Raw genomic sequence first — 18,882 nt, 5'->3', positions numbered from 1 at the left:
ATCTCCTCAATTGCACAATTTTATTCCTGCCCAGATATTATTAGAATAATTAAATCAAGAAGACGTAGATGAACAGGCCATGTGGCACGAATGGGAGAGAAACAAGTGTTCACAGGATTCTTGTTGGGAAACCTGGTGGTAAGAGACCTGTAGCAAGGCCAAGATGACGATGGAGGGATAATGTTGAGATGGACCTAAAGGAAATCGATAAGGATGGACAAGATTGGATAGATCTTGCCCAAGATAGGGACAGATGGAAGGCTTGTGTTGCTGCTGCCATAAACCTTCAGGTTTAAGAAGGCTAGAGAGTTAGTTAGTTAGAAGTAAAGTACGGAAATCATTTAAGAAGAAACACAATTAAACTTTTCCTTACTAAAGTTTTATTTTTAAAGTTTACTAAAATTATGCACAAAATTTGACATAGTTAAATTTAATTTTCATTCTTGTGACGAATTTGGCCTTTCGATGGTACGTAGGAAGTAACAAGGATATACTGGTATATTTTACACAGAACACGTACATATTGTATGAACAAAGCTGAGGATACGTAAATGAATGAATCATTTCATTTCAGGTTGACTTAAAACATATAGAACAACAGGCTGGAAGCAACTTGGTGAATGTCGGAATAGATTTAAGTGAATTTTATATGTCTGTGGAGTGGGACATTTTGGAGGTGCCTGCCAGAAGAAATGAAGAATTTTACCCAGGCCTTAGGGAACCATATTCTGGTGAGATAATCATTTTTAAACATTTTTAACAGTTGAAATAATAACTTACACTCTCATGCACTTTATTTTACTTATTATTATAAAATTGTATTCATCTTTTCTAAAATATTTGCTTTCCGTAATATTCTGTCTTGTAATAACACCACGTAATGACGTTTTTTTTACATTTGCTGGAAAACAGATTTAACGACGAAATAACATCCATACTTGATATTTCCTGCCCTCTGGCCCAAGGAATATAGAGTATTTTAGGAAGAGCATTCCGAGACACGGCGCTCTCCCATTGGTCAGCAGCCGCAACGAGCTCTGACGTGACCAAGGGGATCTGTCAAGCGGCGAGGCTCGCGTAGCAATGGAAGCTTACGGGAAATATCTTCATTTTTAATTGTCCATATCTTGGTTCTATCAACAATTTGCAGTAGAATAATAGGCAAAAAACAAGAAATAAGACCTAGGCAATAATAATAAGAAGTTTACAGCACGCAATTACAATAAATGGCGTTATACAAACCAAACTATACTCTTATATCACCGCTACATTGAAATCTGAAGTTGCGTATGGGTAAATAAATACAATTTTACGTACTAAATATTTCGCTACCACACCAATACTTATTATCCTTCATACCTTTAAATTTTAACAGATGTTTGTTATTTATAATGTGTTCATAATAATTTATATATCTAGTATACATAGGATGTCGCTGTCGCTGTTGTTATATGACGTCGCTTTTCTACGTATTTAGGGTAACCGCAACAATAAAAATGAATGATGAAATGATAAATTTGATAAACGTGTAGGCTAGATGAGTGTAGCAAGCACTGGCGTACGCAGGGGGGGGTTAAGGGGCTGCAGCCCGCCGAAATTCTTAGAAGATAAAAAATCAAATGAAGGCAGTAATGAAGTAAAAAAAGACCTTCAAATGATTTTCGGCGATACATTCTATGAACCAATCTCATTCTGTTCAGTAAAAGCTAGATTCATGGCACTGAACCCGCGTTCACATTCAGCTGTAAATACTGGTACAATTTGAATTAAATTGGATTTTTTTGTAGATGTGAAAATCTTTTACTAGTGATGCACACATGCTTTCGCTTACATTAAAGTTGACCTAACATGTCAATATAAAACATGCGTTTTTAATAATCTAAATGCCATGTGTGTGCATTTAATAGGACTACATGCGAAAATAAACCTGTCTTCAAACCAGCTATTTATATTGTGCATCAAAGATTGAAGAAAATACTTTCGAACGTATGGTTTGATCTAACTTCTGAACTAGAGACCTCCTGCACGGTGAATCAATCGTTTTCAATGTTTCAAGAATAAGAACCGAAGGAATTGGTGTTGCGTATACAATGATAGTACACTCAGAGAGTGTAGAGAGTCTTAAAATAGAGCAAATTTGATCATAAATAACTACATTGTCAAATGTTCTACAAATCCTTCAAACATGAACCTCCCACGAGTCGTTCTCGACTTGTTTAAAACACAACAAAACCGCTCGAACAAGATTAGAAGACGAAGCGACCCAACATATGTCAAAAACATAGCCAGAAAAGTACTTGTGCAACACCAGCTGAAAAATACTTAATGCATGGCATCTTAAAGAGCGACAGCCAGGGGCTTTTCAAAAAGCATTGAGTGGGCTTGAACACTTGAATTACAAGTTCATAAAAAATCACAAATTATTGAATGGGCTCGGACCCCATGAGCCTATGCAATTTGGCGTCACTGTACACAGTCGCTATGAATTGCGTAACGTAAGCAACGTATGTATGTATGGTGAACTGAAACACCATAAGAACAATATAGTTTACAAGTGGGTTGGAAATAATGATCCCTGGTTGAGATGTATCATTCATAACCAGAGATTTGATGGTTCAAAACAAGCGCGGTATCCCTCCTATCGACCCCTCAAATCGCACCCTGCATTAAAATGAATATATGCATGTTTGTTCCCTATTTTCCAATGACAAACTTCTGATTTTCCGTTCCTTCATATTCGAAATGAGCCCAAAACGAGGTCTAGAGCTTTAAAGTTTTCGGAATTATTTGTCTTTAAAAATTACCATAAATTCTTAAATAATAATAATAATAAAATAAAGAAATAAAATGTATTTACGTAAACTTTGGATTAAAAAAAACAGAATACCGTGTCTGCTCTTCTAAAAAGGAATTCTCTATGCCCAAATATATACATTATCATTATATACAATATATATATATGGAGAACGAATTTTGTACCGCAGATGAAAAATGTTCCTGCGCCATCGAAAGCACCAATGCATCATCCAAGTTCAGAAGTTCAGCACCCCCGAAAAGATTCCTACGTACGCCAGTGGTGGCAAAGCTATTCAAATCAACATTTCACTGGTAACTGCCCACAAACTATATGAAAACTGCGGAAATATTCTACCCAAACTGATTTGTGTTTAGAAAACCGTAACTGAAATATATTTTATTTTTGAAAAATTAAAATATGCGTTTTAGAAATTGTAAAAGGATAAAATCTAGTGTCGTGGGAAAACGTAATCCCTGAAGAAAAGATTTCGATGGTCAATGTGAAGAAGCGCGTTAAGCGTTCTACTTTGAATCCCGTCAGTGAAGTTCACGAGTTCGAATCACGTCGTGGGCATGGATATTATTGGTGACTGCCCTTTCATCAATTTCATGTGATCATCACTCACCGCCGCGATTAACCAAAAGTGGTAGAAAAGTGACGTCAAATAACAAATACATAAACAACAGGCCTGGCCTCTGTCTTGGTATAGCAATGTGATTTGTTAATCACTATACGGTGGAGGCCGCACATGCTTCCACTCGCGCGCACACACACACACACACAATATATACACATCCTGTACTGCATTTTTGCATATTTGCGAGTAGCGAGGCTCTGGCGTTCTTGGTGGGGCTCGTATTGTGTTTATGATTGTCCCATGAACCATCTCATCTTATGACCATTTATCCTCATCTTCGCGATTAGTCAGAAGTAGCAAAAAAGCGAACTAACAATAAATAAATATGTGTATATGTCCTTTATTTAAAGGCGAATTTCTACCTCTTTGGTTGATCGCTACGATGAGGATGAATGATGAACTAATGAAGTGAAGAATGAGACAAACATTGCTATATGCCTTATTATGGTTCGAACTTAATCATTTCAGTCCAATCTTACTCTATCCCTCGACCCTGCTGCACTTATGTCCATGGTATAATTAATTAAGTTAGTCATCTACTTGCACGAAAATATGCCCAAGAGACTCTACCCCCACCCCCTCCAGCACACACACGCCTTAAAAATTGATTCACTTTACGATTTTTCGGGTGTTCTATCTATTGTGCTCGTCTCAAGATGAGACCCTCATCTAATAATCATTTAACTGAATTGCTGTGCCTTGTAATGGAGGGATCCCGGGTTCGATATCCGCTGGAGGCACATAGTGGTTCGGATTCTACTTTAACCTGTAGGTCCAGTTCCGATTAGCTTTACTGTGCATAAAGTGGACTTAAAACACCAAATCAACCAACTTTATTCTTCGTATAGAAGTGTAGAAAAATAGTGTTAAAGAACCAGACACATGGATTCCCATTTTGCTGAATTCAGCATGAACTTGTTCGTATGCCATCCACAGTTAACTTGAAAGGGTACGGGAAAGCAGTGAAGAAGAACTACATGTTATAAACATTGCTTCCCAAGAGTTATAATCGTCTCCATGAGGCTATAAACTTGTATGATTTTACATGTTATTAAGCGGCCCGCAACTGAGGAGCCCCCTTTTTGACGTCATTCTAGCAGAAGACCTTCATGCGTCGCCGTAACTTCCACGCAGCACCCCCCCCCCCCCCTGACCAGAGGTTTCTATTCGCAAAGCAAACAAAGTGGACTCCACTTGCTTTTCGGTGCCCTGAGCAGTTGCTAGTGAATTCAGATAGTTCCATCATCGAACACAAGAGGCGCTGTAAGTGTAGTTCACGAGAGCGGCGCTAGATGTCGCACGGAGTGCTTCAGATACTAGATGTAGCACTCCTTTATCTTAAGGAAATGAAATGACAGCTTGCAGAATATATGTACTATCTGTATTTACTTGTTAATATGAAATTTCACATTTTATTAGAGAAAAAATGTATATAATACTAACAATATCTGTGAACTATGTTGGTGCAGGTGCTACTACAAATGTACCATTGAAATTGAAAATAATTTTATACAATCATTATATACATTTTATACTTGTATGTAACTTAATCCATCTACACGTACATGATGGGTCTGCATTTTGCGAAAATTGCATATGGTAAGTGTTCTAAACTTAAGCTTCCTAACTTAACCACGTAGCACCGTTAAACTAGGTTCAATTATAATATAAATATACTCTGAAACAACTGTCGATGGTTGTCCATCATCTTTTATGCTTCGTTGATGCTCAGATTTAATATAAATATTTATTTCTTCTGACGTAATTACACTTACACGTTATATTGCTAAGTTAGGTAGCAAAGTAAGTTTTTACTTTCATACAAGTGAAATAAGCAGTCTCGCTCTGTGTGATACATATGCAGATATTCAAAACGTAACAATTAAATTGTGTCATTTTTTAAAGAGAAGTTTCTTTGCGACTTTTGGCTAATCGCAACGATGAGGATGAGTGAAATTGATGATAGAACACTTGAAAAGGAACAACCATTCCCACGCCGGGACTGGAACGTGGGGCGAGATCGAAAAGTCCAGTGTTCGAACACCGAAGCGACATTAAAGTGCTGTACATTGCGATCAGGGTTTACATGAAAGGTTTGACTTGTTTATTTTAATTCACTTTTCTGCCACTTTCGGCTAACCGCCAAGATGATGATGAGTGATATGATGAAGGGATACTTGCAAAGAACGTCCATGACCAGGCCGAGATTAGAACCCGGGCACGAAGGTCGGCTTTAAATAAAAGAGAACAGGAAATTCCCTTTACTTTAACCTTTAAATTAATTCTTAACCTATAAGATCCACCAACCTATTTGAAATCCTGGCCAGAAACAAGTGGCGGTAGTGTCGAATGTTTAGAAGGCAGGCACGTATCTAGAAATATGTTTCGGGGTGGGGGGGGTAAGGTTCGAACCAAGCGTCTCAGGAGTAACAATATTATTAATATTATTATTAATAATAATGTTCATATTAAAATAATTATAAATCGAATTAATACTAATTACAATACATCAATTAATATTATATCATTATTACACGATTAGGTAGAAAGATTCTATAAGAATAGAGATATAAGAGTGCATATTCATTATGTAGCGTACTTGTAGTTAACATTGAAAAAAATTACATAAACAAGTGCCCTGGCAAATAATAATTATATTTATATATTATATATAAATATATATATAAAAATATATAAAAATATTATATAATATTATATAGGTGTGAAACTTGGTCCCTTACATTGAAAGAGGAACATAAATTGAGAGTATTTGAAAATAAGATCCTTAGGAAAATCTTTGAACCTAAAAGGGATGAGGAGACAGGTGAGTGGAGAAGGTTACATAATTTAGAACTACATAATTTGTATTCATGTCCAGATATTTTTAGAATAATTAAATCAAGAAGACTTAGGTGGGCAGGCCATGTGGCACGAATGGGAGAGGAAAGAGGAGTTTACAGGATTCTTGTTGGGAAACCTGATGGTAAGAGACCTGTAGGAAGGCCAAGACGAAGATGGAGGGACAACGTTGAGACGGACCTAAGGGAAATCGGTAGGGATGGAAAAGAGTATATAGAACTTGCTCAAGATAGGGAAAGATGGAAGGCCTGTGTTGCTGCAGACATGAACCTTCGGGTTTAAGAAGGCTAGGGAGTTAGTTAGTTAGTTAGTGCCCTGGCAAATGAAATTCATGTCAAATAAATGAATATTTATTCAATAACAAAAATGATGTTACATGTAGTTGGAGAAAAATAAGTTTCTGATTAATATTTTATGCATATTATTTTGTTTACATATTAGTAGTTTACATAAATCTTCTTTGTAATGTCATTCAAAGCCGTATGATCCCGATATAATCCTTGCCTTCTAAAAAGTTCAGAGGAAATTAATAATAATCGATTATGCAACAAATGCTAATATTTTCATTACTTAATTTTAGTACTTGGTAAGTCTTTCGGGAGGTCTGGACCCCTGTACCCCCTTAAATACGTCCTTCCTGTCCAAAGCCGTATGATCCCAATATAATCCATGTCTTTCAATAACTTCAGAGTAAATTACAACAAATGCTAAACGAGTATAGCTATTTTCATAATTAATTTTCGTACTTAATAAGTCTTTCGGGGTGTGTATGTGTGTGTGGGGGGGTCCGGACCCCCTAAATACGTCCTTCCTGTCATTCAAAGCCGTATGATCCCAATATAATCCTTGTCTTACAATAAGTTCAGAGGAAATTATACAACGGCTAAACGAATATATTTTTCATTATTTAATTTTAGTATTTGATAAATCTTTTGGGGGGTCCGAACCCCCTGAACCCCCCTATAAACATCTTTGTTAGGAGAGGGGCTCGATAACACTAGAGCAAAGGAAGGGATGGCAGAAACACGTGTTTTCCCCCTCTGTTGCCGAATCTAGAAGTGGGCTGTACCGTGAAAAGTTTGCAAGTAAACACATATGCAGGCCGAATATTAAGTTTCGTTTCTAGATGTGGTCATTCAAATAACAGCATAAGAGAGGAGGGAGGGGGACACTGAAGTTAAAAACGCCATCTGTCTCGCAGAAGGATATCAACAATTTAAATACATAACATTAATATTATTAATTATGTAAAGTATATATTTAAAAACAACAACTTATTTCTGGATTCTTGCCTCCGGTTGGCCTGGAGGCAGATTATAAGGTGTCTATGCCGGAGAGGTTCGAATTCGAACTTTCGCTGTCACTGTCGCTATTTGCATCGCTACTGTCGGAACCAGATTCCAGGTTTATAATCAACGTTTGAACTACTTCTTCGAGAATTCCATAATTCGTCTGATATTCTTTTTCCAAACGGATGACATGTTGCCACATACATTCCCATTCCTGCACTGTGACACTGTCACATTTTCGATAAGAGCCCTTATTTCTCTCAAATTTGAACTTACGTTTCGTGACGCAACTGTACGCTTCATGGTGCTCCATATGTACTCGATCGGGTTCAAGTCGCGGCGATATGGTGGAAGGCGAAGGACGTGGTGGCCGTGGGTTTTCAAAATGGTATCAGCTCGATATATTTTTTTTCTTTCAAAAAATTGTAACTCATACATACACTATTATTCAATAACTGTACAAAATTTGAAAATGGGACGCCAATGGTATGCGGAGTTACGATTTACAAGTATTAAAAACAAGAACATGTGACATGCACACCCCTCCTTCCCCAGACCTCTAGAAACGGTTAAAAACTCACAAATAATAATCAGGTTGCAATAGATAGGTACTTCACTCTTTGCCACTGCGCGTGTCACACATTCACATTTTTAATACTTTAGTAAGGAGTAATTATCATCATCAATTCTTAATTTATCCTGTACTGTATGATATTGCTATGCCATGCAGTATTCAGGGCCAAGTATGTGACATTTTCGGCTACCAATGAGCCACGACACGTTCAAAATTCAGGCATTTTAGATTGAAACTTGCATATATCCAACAACTTTTCCCTCTTTCCATTTTTCGCTATGTGCACTAATAACGGAGTTACCTATGGGACCGGACTCTTGAATCACCCTGTATTTTTAATAACTGCGAATTTAAACATTAGATTCATGTACGTTAATTCAAACAATATTGTATTTCATTTCTGTTAGACTTTTACTTTTGAATATTAGGAATTTGTCTATCAAAATATGTTATCATGCATCATGCACCTACTCTACCCTACCCTAATTCTAACATAACTCCGCTTCCCATTGGCGTCCCATTTTCAAATTTTGTTCAGTTATTGAGTAATAGTGTATGTATGAATTGCATTTTTTTAAAAAAAATAATTAAAATAACAGTTTTTGAGAAAATGGCTAGCAAAGTTTTCTTTACACCATCTTCAATTGTTTTTTTTTACCCTGACATTGATATGCAATATCTAGTGTGAAAGAGACCTTCAGGGCCTCTCCAATGCTGTCTGAATCACTTCTATAGGTGACCTTGTTGCCTAAATATTGCAATTTAAAGTTAACAAGATGTTGGAAAAAATTGTCAAAATCGCAGTTTGCAACACTGTAATGTCGAAAATACCAAAGATATGGATCTGCAATTTTGCATATTTTCCTACCTCAAGTGGCCCTTTCAGTATGTCAAAGTTCAAATGAATCAAAATATGTGAGTTTGAAAAGTGCCTCTTAACTTGTTGATTTCACATATGCTATTAGATCCACCAAGCTTTCTGAAACCTTGGAAAATATGCGAACTGACCTGCCTCCCCCACCCCCTTCTTTAACCCCCGATGTTTACTCTGGCGGTGGTCGGGCAAGGACCTTCCCACTTCCGCTGATACAGTGTTGCTAATTTTTCTCTCTTCAAGAATTCGAGGAGTGTTGTTGATGTGCGTAGACAGCAGTGAGCGAAATTTTCTGCTACGAACCATCGAGAAGTGTGAAGAGAAAAGAGGCGGGTGGAATTATCCTCGCGATCAACCCCTAAAGAGAGCATTATATCTAAAGGCGCGGTCGGAGTCCTTGCTTAATAAACTGAAAAGAGAGAAAAAATATTTACAAACCCCTGACCAGAAATTGTCAACTCCTGGCTCGACAGAACAAGATTGTAATTGACGACATGGATAAGTGTATACTGCGAAGGAAAATCCATGAAATGTTACGTAGTGAAAAGAGAAGTTCCTACAATATTGAAACTTTTAGCTATTGCTAGGGAAGAAATTAATTGTAGGGGGAGCGAGAAACATTACGGAAAATTATGAAACAAATAGGCTTTAAATTTTAAAAATGTAGAAGCTCCCGCTTAGCTCTGGTTCAACGAAGCAACATTGTGATTTGGAGAGCAAAATATCTTCGTGCCATCAACAGATTCCGCAACGAAGGGAGGCCTGTTGTTTACATTGATGAAACTTGGATTCATCCTAATTACAAAGTAAGAAAAATGTTGGCAGAGTGAAGATGTGTCAGGTGTCTTCACAAACAACAGTCCGGGACACAGAGACTTATAAGTCACGCCGGGGGTTCCATGGGGTTTGTTCCCAAAGCACTTAATATATTCCAGGCCAAAACAACTTCTGGCGATTACCATAACGAAATGAATTCCGAGAACTTCGAGAAGCGGTTGGAACAGAAACTTATTCCGAATCTCACACCTAGATCTGTCATTGTCATGGATAATGCCTCCTACCACTCAATTCAAACCAATAAAGCCCCAAACACAAAAGGTAAGAAACTAGAGATTTAAGAATGGTTATTAAAAAATAACATCACTTTCTATATCGAACAATTTTCGGATCCGGATCCAAAACTTTCGGATCCGGTACTTTTGGATCCGGATCCGGATCCGTTTTGCCATCCCACATGCGCTTCTTTGGAAAGTAAGAATGTGCTTATAACATATTGTTACCTGCTAATATACACATATATATATATATATATAATATACATACACACATATATATATATAGTGTGTGTGTGCGCGTGCGCGATTTGTAATTAATTAATACACTTACTAGGGAGGTCTAAGTCTCCCCCTCCGATTTCCATGAAACTTGGCCGGTGTATAGAGGCCCCCCCCTCAAATGTCAAGATGAGGAGAAATTAAAGTGAGGATCTGACCCCGAAACCACGTAAATATGGCATAGGAAGAAACAGGGGGCATAGGGCCTCTCTATACACCTGTAAAATTTCATGGGAATCGGAGGGGGACACAGGGGTCAGATTATTCCCACGTCAATTTGTCCTCATCTTGACATTTGAGGCGGGTTTTGCCCCCTAAAACAATCTTTTAGCCGAAACAAAAAACAAAAAAAAAAACACGTATTTCTTCCTTTGGGTCCCTCTATACACCTGCCAAGTTTCATGAAAATCGGAGGGGGAAACAGGGGTCAGATCCTTACTTCAATTTGTCCTCATCTTGACATTTGAGGGGATTTTGCCCCCTGAAACAGTTTTTAGCTGAAACAAAAAAACACGTAATTCTTCCTTCAAGCCCCTCTATACACCTGCCACGTTTCATGGAAATCGGAGGGGAACACAGGGGTCAGATCCCCACTTCAATTTGTCCTCAACTTGACATTTGAGAGGAGGTTGCCCCCTAGAACAAATTTTTTGCCGAAACAAAAAAACACGTATTTCTTCATTTGGGCCCGTTTATACACACACCTGCCAAGTTTCATGGAAATCGGAGGGGGACACAGGGGTCAGATCCCCACTTCAATTTGTCTTCATCTTGACAATTCAGTGGGTTTCGCCCTGTAAAACCGTTTTTTAGCTGAAACAAAAAAAAAAGTATTTCTTCCTTTGGGCCCACTATACACCTGCCAAGTTTCATGGAAATCGGAGGGGGACACTTAAATCAAATTCTCACTTAAATTTGTTTTCATATTGACATTTGAGGGGGTTGCCCCCTAAAACAGTTTTTTAGCCGAAACAAAAAAAACACGTATTTCTTCATTTGGGCCCGTTTATACACACACCTACCAAGTATCATGGAAATCGGAGGGGGACACAGGGGTCCGATCCTCACTTCAATTTGTCCTCATCTTGACATTTGAGGGGGTTTTGCCCCCTAAAACAGTCTTTTAGCTGAAACAAAAAAACACGTATTTCTTCCATTGCGCCCCACTATACACCTGCCAAGTTTTATGGAAATGGGAGGGACACAGGGGTCAGATCCTCACTTCAATTTGTCCTCATCTTGACATTTGAGGGGGGTTTGCCCCCTAAAACTGTTTTTTAGCTGAAACAACAAAAAAAAACGTATTTCTTCATTTGGGCCCCACTATACACCTGCAAAGTTTCATGGAAATCGGAGGGACACAGGGGTCAGATCCTCACTTCAATTTGTCCTCATCTTGACATTTGAGGGGGTTTTGCCCCCTAAAACCGTTTTATAGCTGAAACAAAAAAACACTTAATTCTTCCTTAGGGCCCCACTATACTGCCAAGTTTCATGGAAAACGGAGGAGGACACTTAGATAACCTCCCTTGTTAGTCTTACACTTTGTTATTATTTAACACTGCATATATTATAATGTTTTATTTTAATTTGTAAAACATTAACTGTAGAACAATTGTATAATTTTTGTATAACATTTCTATCTTGTTAAAAAAAAAAGGTTTCATCCTGGAATGGAATGTCTCACATTTATGTGTGTTTTCATTTCCAATACATTCGAATCAATACATATTCGTTTCAATGGCATTTACAAAATCACCTCGGACATTTGTGCACGAGTGTGTTAGCCGATGCGTAGCAAAGTATTTTAGGAACAACACTTGAAAAAAATTATTGTAGGACTAACGAAAAATTTCTTTGTAATCGAAGATCATAATACCTTTTAAGGTGTGGTAATATTATAATGGGATTGAGATATGAAACTCTCGGATCCGGATCCGAAACTTTCAGACCCGGATCCGAATCCGGAACTCTCGGATCCGGATCCGGATCCAGATCCGGAACTTTCGGATCCGGATCCAGATCCGGAACTTTTGGATCCGGATCCGTTTGGCCATCCCTACTTGATATATTAATTTTTTACCTCCGAAAATGACAACATAAAAAGGGGGGCCTTGTATGTAGTTGAAACATTTGATTTCGTTCGCAAGTACTAGAAGCTGCAAATGCATCAAAGGAAACTTCGTGAATTTTTAGCTCATCCGCTGATTTACGTTAAGTTTGCAATATAACTCCTTTGAAATGATGGTTGTTGATGTGCATAAAAGAGAAAATATCTGAAAATGCATATTTTTATGAGGTTCTTTGAATTATATTTCTTGTTGCCAACTTAATTTGATGCATTTATATGCATCGTAAGGATTTTCTCCACTTTAATGCCACACTTTCTGTTCTGTGAAGACGCAAGTCGCAAAGGTTGTCTATTCGCTTCAAAAGTCGAATACAGGCAAGAGACTAGTGTTTTAGAACACTTAGTTTGACGGGGTAACGTTTAGTGTAGATTACACCCGAAACACCCATGGTCGATGGGGGAATACGAGCCTCCACGATGACGTAGTGATAACTTCGTTCACCTTGTAATCAAGATATTCCGGTTTCGATACCCGAAGGTACACACAACGGCGAAAGAAACAGTAGGCGAATTGTCCACCACCATTTTCATTCGGTCTGTATTACACAACGTGATGACAATGAATTGAAATAATAACGTCAATAAGGAGAGAACAATACTGCTTCGAAGCAACATAGTTTCATTCCTTAAAACAACACAGGATGTAGAATAAGAAAGTAATAAAAATAGTTGTGGACAACTTACTTACCATTATCTTTGCCGTTGACTGTACATAGTGGTTCAGATCCCACTTTAAACTCTAGTTCTAGTCCCTATTAGCCATAAAGTGTACTTGAAAACAAACACATATATTAATCCCAGAGAATGAATCCATCAGTCTTGATGTAAAGAATATAATTGTAATATTTATGGCTTTGTTTACATGGCGAAGTTAATGCATGAATGCCTTCTCCCACTTAACCATTAATTATAGTGGTCAATTGTTTTTCATTTACAATTAATAGTATTCAATTTTGAAAATGGAAGAAATATAACAGACGAGTGAAATGACAAAAGAAAAATATATATTTAATGTATAATTTAAGTATTTTAATATTTTGCCCATTTTTAACATCTTCGAGCAGCAGCGCAACTTTGGTCTTAACTTTGAAAAGGACACAATATGAACCTCACGTACCAGGAGGTTAACAAAAGTTATTTTAACTTGTAAATTTTAATAAACCTAAAGATTTTGCGGAACGAATACACCTCTTTCCTTTTTCAAGTTACGCTTATGTCTCAGAGTCTCCATCTAGCAGCAATCTCGGAGTTTCTCTCTTAGGAATTTTTGCATGTTAATTTGTCTTCAATTTGTTAATACAGTGAGTGGCTTAGAAGTTTTGGGGGTTGGAGCGTGGGGCAAATCTCCAATTTTGTGACCACAATAACGGATATGAATTTAGGGATTTTGGATCATAAATTTTTACAGCAGTTATAAGGTTAGAAGGCGTTTGAGTGAAATAGATCGTCACGTTTCAAAATTGTGTTTCGAAAATCATGAGTCGATTTTGTTTCTCCAATAAAAACTGAAAATACCCTTGAATTCCTAGGTGGTAAGAAGTCTGTGCGCACGCAAAATATTCACACTGTAAATTTGAAAGAAATATTTTATAGTTTAAGTACAATTTATGCACAGAAATCGGGACCGGACCTACAGTGTGGGATCCGAAGCATTATGCGTCTCCAACGAGGATTTAACTCGTGAGCTCTTGATTACAAAGTGATAGCGTTACCACTACGTCATCAGGAGAACCACATTCCAAATGGCTTAGCGCGCTGCGACGCCAGAGGTCCCGGGTTTGAATCCCGGAATGGGTGTTCTTTGTACGTGCTCCTTCATCAGTTTCATCATACATCATCACTCATCCTAGCGATTAGCGAAAAGTGGCAGAAATGCGAAATGAAATAAACCAAATTAATCACATTCAATTGAATTCTTATCTTCATTTACAACGAGGCTCTGGCACCAACACCTACGGCCAGTATAATCCTCTGTGGGCAGTGGCGTGCCCAAGATTTTCGAAAGGGAGGGGTTATGTGTACTTTTTCTTGGTAGTCAGCCCGCATTTTGTCATATTTTCCTACCTTTGACGTTCTTTTTTTAGAGATACTGGGCGAAAGGGGAGGGTTATAACCAGTGATGTGCCGTAAACTATAAGTTTACGTCTACATGCGTTGTCTACACGTAATCTCCGCGTAGATAACATTGGGTTGTAGTTTACATAGACTACGTAGACATTCTAAAGTGCATTAAAATTAATTTTCAAGCCTTTCATGAAAGGAAAGTGACATTTTCAACTATATTGGTTCCTAACGAACTGAAAGGAATCCTATTTACAACAAAATTTCTCTTCTCTTCTCTCATCAACTATGGAAGAAGATAAATTGTATGCAAAAAAGCAACAGATGGCAGTCGTGAGGCAAGAGTGGTATTTTCCCTATAAAACACTAGAATATTCCCTGTTAGGTTTTTTCCTAAATGCGAAATTGTTCTAATATGGAAGAAAGAGTATGAAAAGTTCTCCTCACACATCAGCAACTGATACGCAGTATAATTTTCTTTTTATTCCACGGCGCCCTTTGCTAAGTTTTGACGTTTCGCCATGCTGTTTACATAGATTACGTTGTCTACATGTATAAAATAGTCTACGTGTAGAATGTAGAAAATCGTTGTTTACGCTTAGACGCACATCAGTGGTTATAACCCCCATCAACCCCCCCCCCTTGGGCACGCCACTGTCTGTGGGGTCATGTTGTCCTGTGTTTGTTCTTGTGTGTGCTGAGTGTCCCTTTAGAGCCTCAACTTTCAACTAGAGTAGAGAGATTTTATCGTCGGAAAGAGAATAGTTTAGTGCTTGTTAACTAATGAGTTCAGACCCCTGAACTCCCCTTCAAATACGGATTTGTTTTTTTTAACATGTAAATCTATGAATTTCATTCATTTCGTAATTGTTTGATCTGTCGTGATGGTATTGAAAGATATTCTGTTTTCTCTGCATTGAGTTTCTGCCTCTGACCCGATGTAGTAGCTCGCGGCGTCCATAGATGGAAGTACGGTGTCTGCTTGCAGCGCCTCTCTGCGGCCATTGGCGTAACTTCATGGTGGTAGACTAACACTGAAAATGCGTGCAAAGATAAGCGAAACCTCGGCCTCACAAAGGGCTGCTTTAGGCGTGCGAATGCCTTTGCTCTGCATGGCATTAATTAATTATAATTCCACCGTTCCTCCAATTTACCAAACACAGCCTTTCTCATGCTTGACAGCCCCTGAAGCGCCACTCCATTCTAGCCCGCCGGAAATGTACAATTGCTGCCACCTACCGACAGGTAGCAGAACCAGAATTTCGCGGGTTTCCTGTCGTAACAAATCAATCAACAAGTAATCCTGCTGTGGAGAATAAAGTGGTTTAAGAGTCGCTCGGGATCTGAGGACGAGATTAAACTTCCAGACTAGGTTGCCCAGGTAACAGAAAGGACTTTTGTCGGTTGAGGATAGGAAAGGGGGGACAGGGGGCAACGCAGCGGCGGGATGGGGAGATTTCTGGCTGGGTTCCCGCTTACAAATTGATTTCCCTCCCTTCCCCGCAAACCCTATCTTGAAACTACGTATCTTCGGGCCTTGGAAGGGGGAGAGAGTGTAGTGTTTATCTTCCTTCTGGTTGAGATAAGAATAATTTCCTTTGTTTCCAAGCCGACAATTATTCTCTCGGATGTAATCTTTGGGCTTTAAGCAAACGCGGTGGGTCATTTAAGTTAATCAAGTTTCAAAAATAAACGCCTCTGTATTTCAAGGATGCCAACCTCTGGGTTGTATGAGTTACAGTGTGATACTCCGAAACTCTCACTTCGATTTCAAATCATGTGTACTCGATGATTTGTTTGTCCCCTCTATTACTATGCATTACTTTTCGCATTACTGTCGCAGTTATGTCTTAAAGTACACTGCTATTACCAGTTGAGAGATGTAGTTTTTCAAATAGCCGATGTACATGAATTCTATCAGTTTTATAGAGTTGTTATATGTCCTAAATGTTTCAAAGGAGATTTCTCGTCTGAAAAATGTGACCGCAGACAAACTACTTTTCACCACAAACTTCACACCAGAGCAATAAGAAATACTTCACCACAAACTACACACCAATGAGGCACTTTACTAAAAACTTCACACCAAAGAGGAACGAGGCACTTCACCACAAACTTCACACAAAACGGCAAGAGAGCTTCTGCCCAAACTTCACACCAAAGAGGCACCAGCCACTTCAGAACAAACTTCACACCAGAGGCTCGAGTCACTTCACAACAAACTTCACACCAAAGAGGCACGAGGCACTTCACCACAAACTTCACACCAAAGAAACAAGACACTTCAACACAAACTTCACACACCTCTTTCTCCAGTCTGGATAAAGCATTACCACGCATGCGCAATAAACAGATGTTACGTTGATCTTGGACAACTTTTAGCCAATCAGAACAACGAAGCACAGACCGGTATGAAAAGTTGCATTTGTTTTTCAAGGCTTGTTTTTAAGGGGCTTGCTACTATATTGTCACGCGACATGTCGTTTGTTCCTTCGATGTGAAAGCCTTCTAGGAGTCAGAATGGAAGGTATCATTGTATTTGGGGATTCGCAATTTTTACAGTGGCAACTTACGTAGATACTGGATTTAATCCATGAAACTAGAACAATTCAGATTTCGATTTGATAGCTCGAAGCATACATTTCAGTTTTATGAAAAATAAATTCCATTAATTTGATCAGTAAAACAAGTTCTTCTTTGAATTCAACGAATCATAAAACTTCAACAAGCCACGAATCGCTCTAAATTTAAATTAAAATGAATGATAACGGTTCAAGTAATTCGGTTTACGTATCAGTGTTCATAATTCATTATGTAATATATCGATTCAATAGAACAGTTCACGAAGCGTTCGATCCAGTAGAGCGGGTCATAAAGGGGTACGGTCCGTAAAGAAGCTGATTCAAAGGAACGAATCATAGAGAATTTTGAATCTATTCAATGAATCGATCTCATAAACGTTATTGCTTATTACTTCATAAATTCGATTCGTAACCGATTCTGCTTCATAGGAAGTAGGTTCCACAGATTAACAAAATGATCGCTGTTCCAGTTGTCGGTGTATTTTTGTAGTTCACTTCATTGTCAGGCGAAAAACTTGAGACAACACCAATCAAAATATATTGAAAAGAGAGAATGAAAGAAGGTAGAGAGGAGGTGAAGAGAAAAGAAACTGAGAGTGAGAAACACATAAATGGAGAGGAAGAGTGAAAGATAGGAACGAAAGAGGGAATGAGATGGAGGGAGAAAGAGAGAACGGAACAGGAAGGGAGAAAGAATGATACAGAGGGAGGGATAAAGAGAAATATAGAGTAAGAATGACTCGGAGGGTGTGAAAAAAGAAAAAAAGAGTGAGAATGTGTTAGAGGGATTGGGAAGAAGAAGCAGTGAGAATGAGCCAGAGTGAGAAGAGTGAATATGGGTCAGAATGAGGGAGAATTAGAAAGAATGAGTCAGAAAGAGAGAGAAGGAGAAAGAGAATGAGAATAAGTCAATAGGATGGAGAAGTAGCAAGAGGAAGAATGAGTCAGAAGGAGGGAGAAAGAGTGTGCATGAGCCAGAATGAGGGAGAAGGAGAAAGAGTGAGAATGAGTCGGAGAAGGAAAAAGTGAGAATGAGACAGAAGGATGAATGAGAAAGAGAGAATTTGTGAGAATGAGGCAGAGCATAGACAGAATGTGACAGAAAGAAGAGGAAATGGAAAGATAATGACAAAGAGGGAGGGAGAAAAATAAAGAGAACGAGAGAGAGAGAGAGAGAGAGAGAGAGAGAGAGAGAGAGAGAGAGAGAGAGAGAGAGAGAGAGAGAGAGAGAGAGAGAATGAGAAATTGGAAGGGAGGGGGAGAGTGAAATGGAGGGAAAAGAAGAGTGAATGATACAGGTAAGAGGGATAGAGAGAGAGAGAGAGAGAGAAATAGAGAGAGAGGGAGAGAGAGAGAGGGAGAGAGAGAGAGAGAGAGAGAGAGAGAGAGAGAGAGAATGAGAAATAGGAAGAGAGGGGGAGAGTGAAATGGAGGGAAAACAAGAGAGAATGGTGCAGGGTAAGAGGGGGAGAAGAGAGAGAGAGAGAGAGAGAGAGAGAGAGAGAGAGAGAGAGAGAGAGAGAGAGAGCAAGAAGAGGATAACGCAGGATTCGCAGAGGCCGTTCGAATTCCAAAAGGTAAAGGGGAAAAAAGAAAAAAAAAGAAAGGTGGTTCGGAGTCTGGGATTTAGCTGGCACGTTTTCTAAAGGATTATCCCAGAGTTATAGCTGTGGTCACGACCTGGGAGACATCTGGTAGAGTTTACAGCAACTAACCTAACTCCCCCGGCTTCCACGCATGGGCA

The 18,882-nt window shown here is 38.6% G+C and overlaps 1 protein-coding gene across 1 annotated transcript in view; it reads left to right on the top strand.

Annotated features, from left to right (window-relative positions):
- The window catches only part of nAChRbeta2 (nicotinic acetylcholine receptor beta2), a 264,693-nt gene that overhangs the window by 36,891 nt on the left and 208,920 nt on the right, over positions 1–18,882 (top strand). Inside the window, exon 6 of the mRNA XM_083140885.1 lies at positions 575–731. Coding sequence (XP_082997011.1) covers positions 575–731 — 157 coding nt within the window. The remainder of the gene's footprint in view (positions 1–574; positions 732–18,882) is intronic.

Source organism: Lepisma saccharinum, chromosome 19 (genome assembly GCF_977018435.1).
Source record: "Lepisma saccharinum chromosome 19, izLepSacc3.1, whole genome shotgun sequence".
NCBI lineage: Eukaryota > Metazoa > Arthropoda > Insecta > Zygentoma > Lepismatidae > Lepisma > Lepisma saccharinum.
This window is presented reverse-complemented; position numbering and strand designations above follow the sequence as displayed.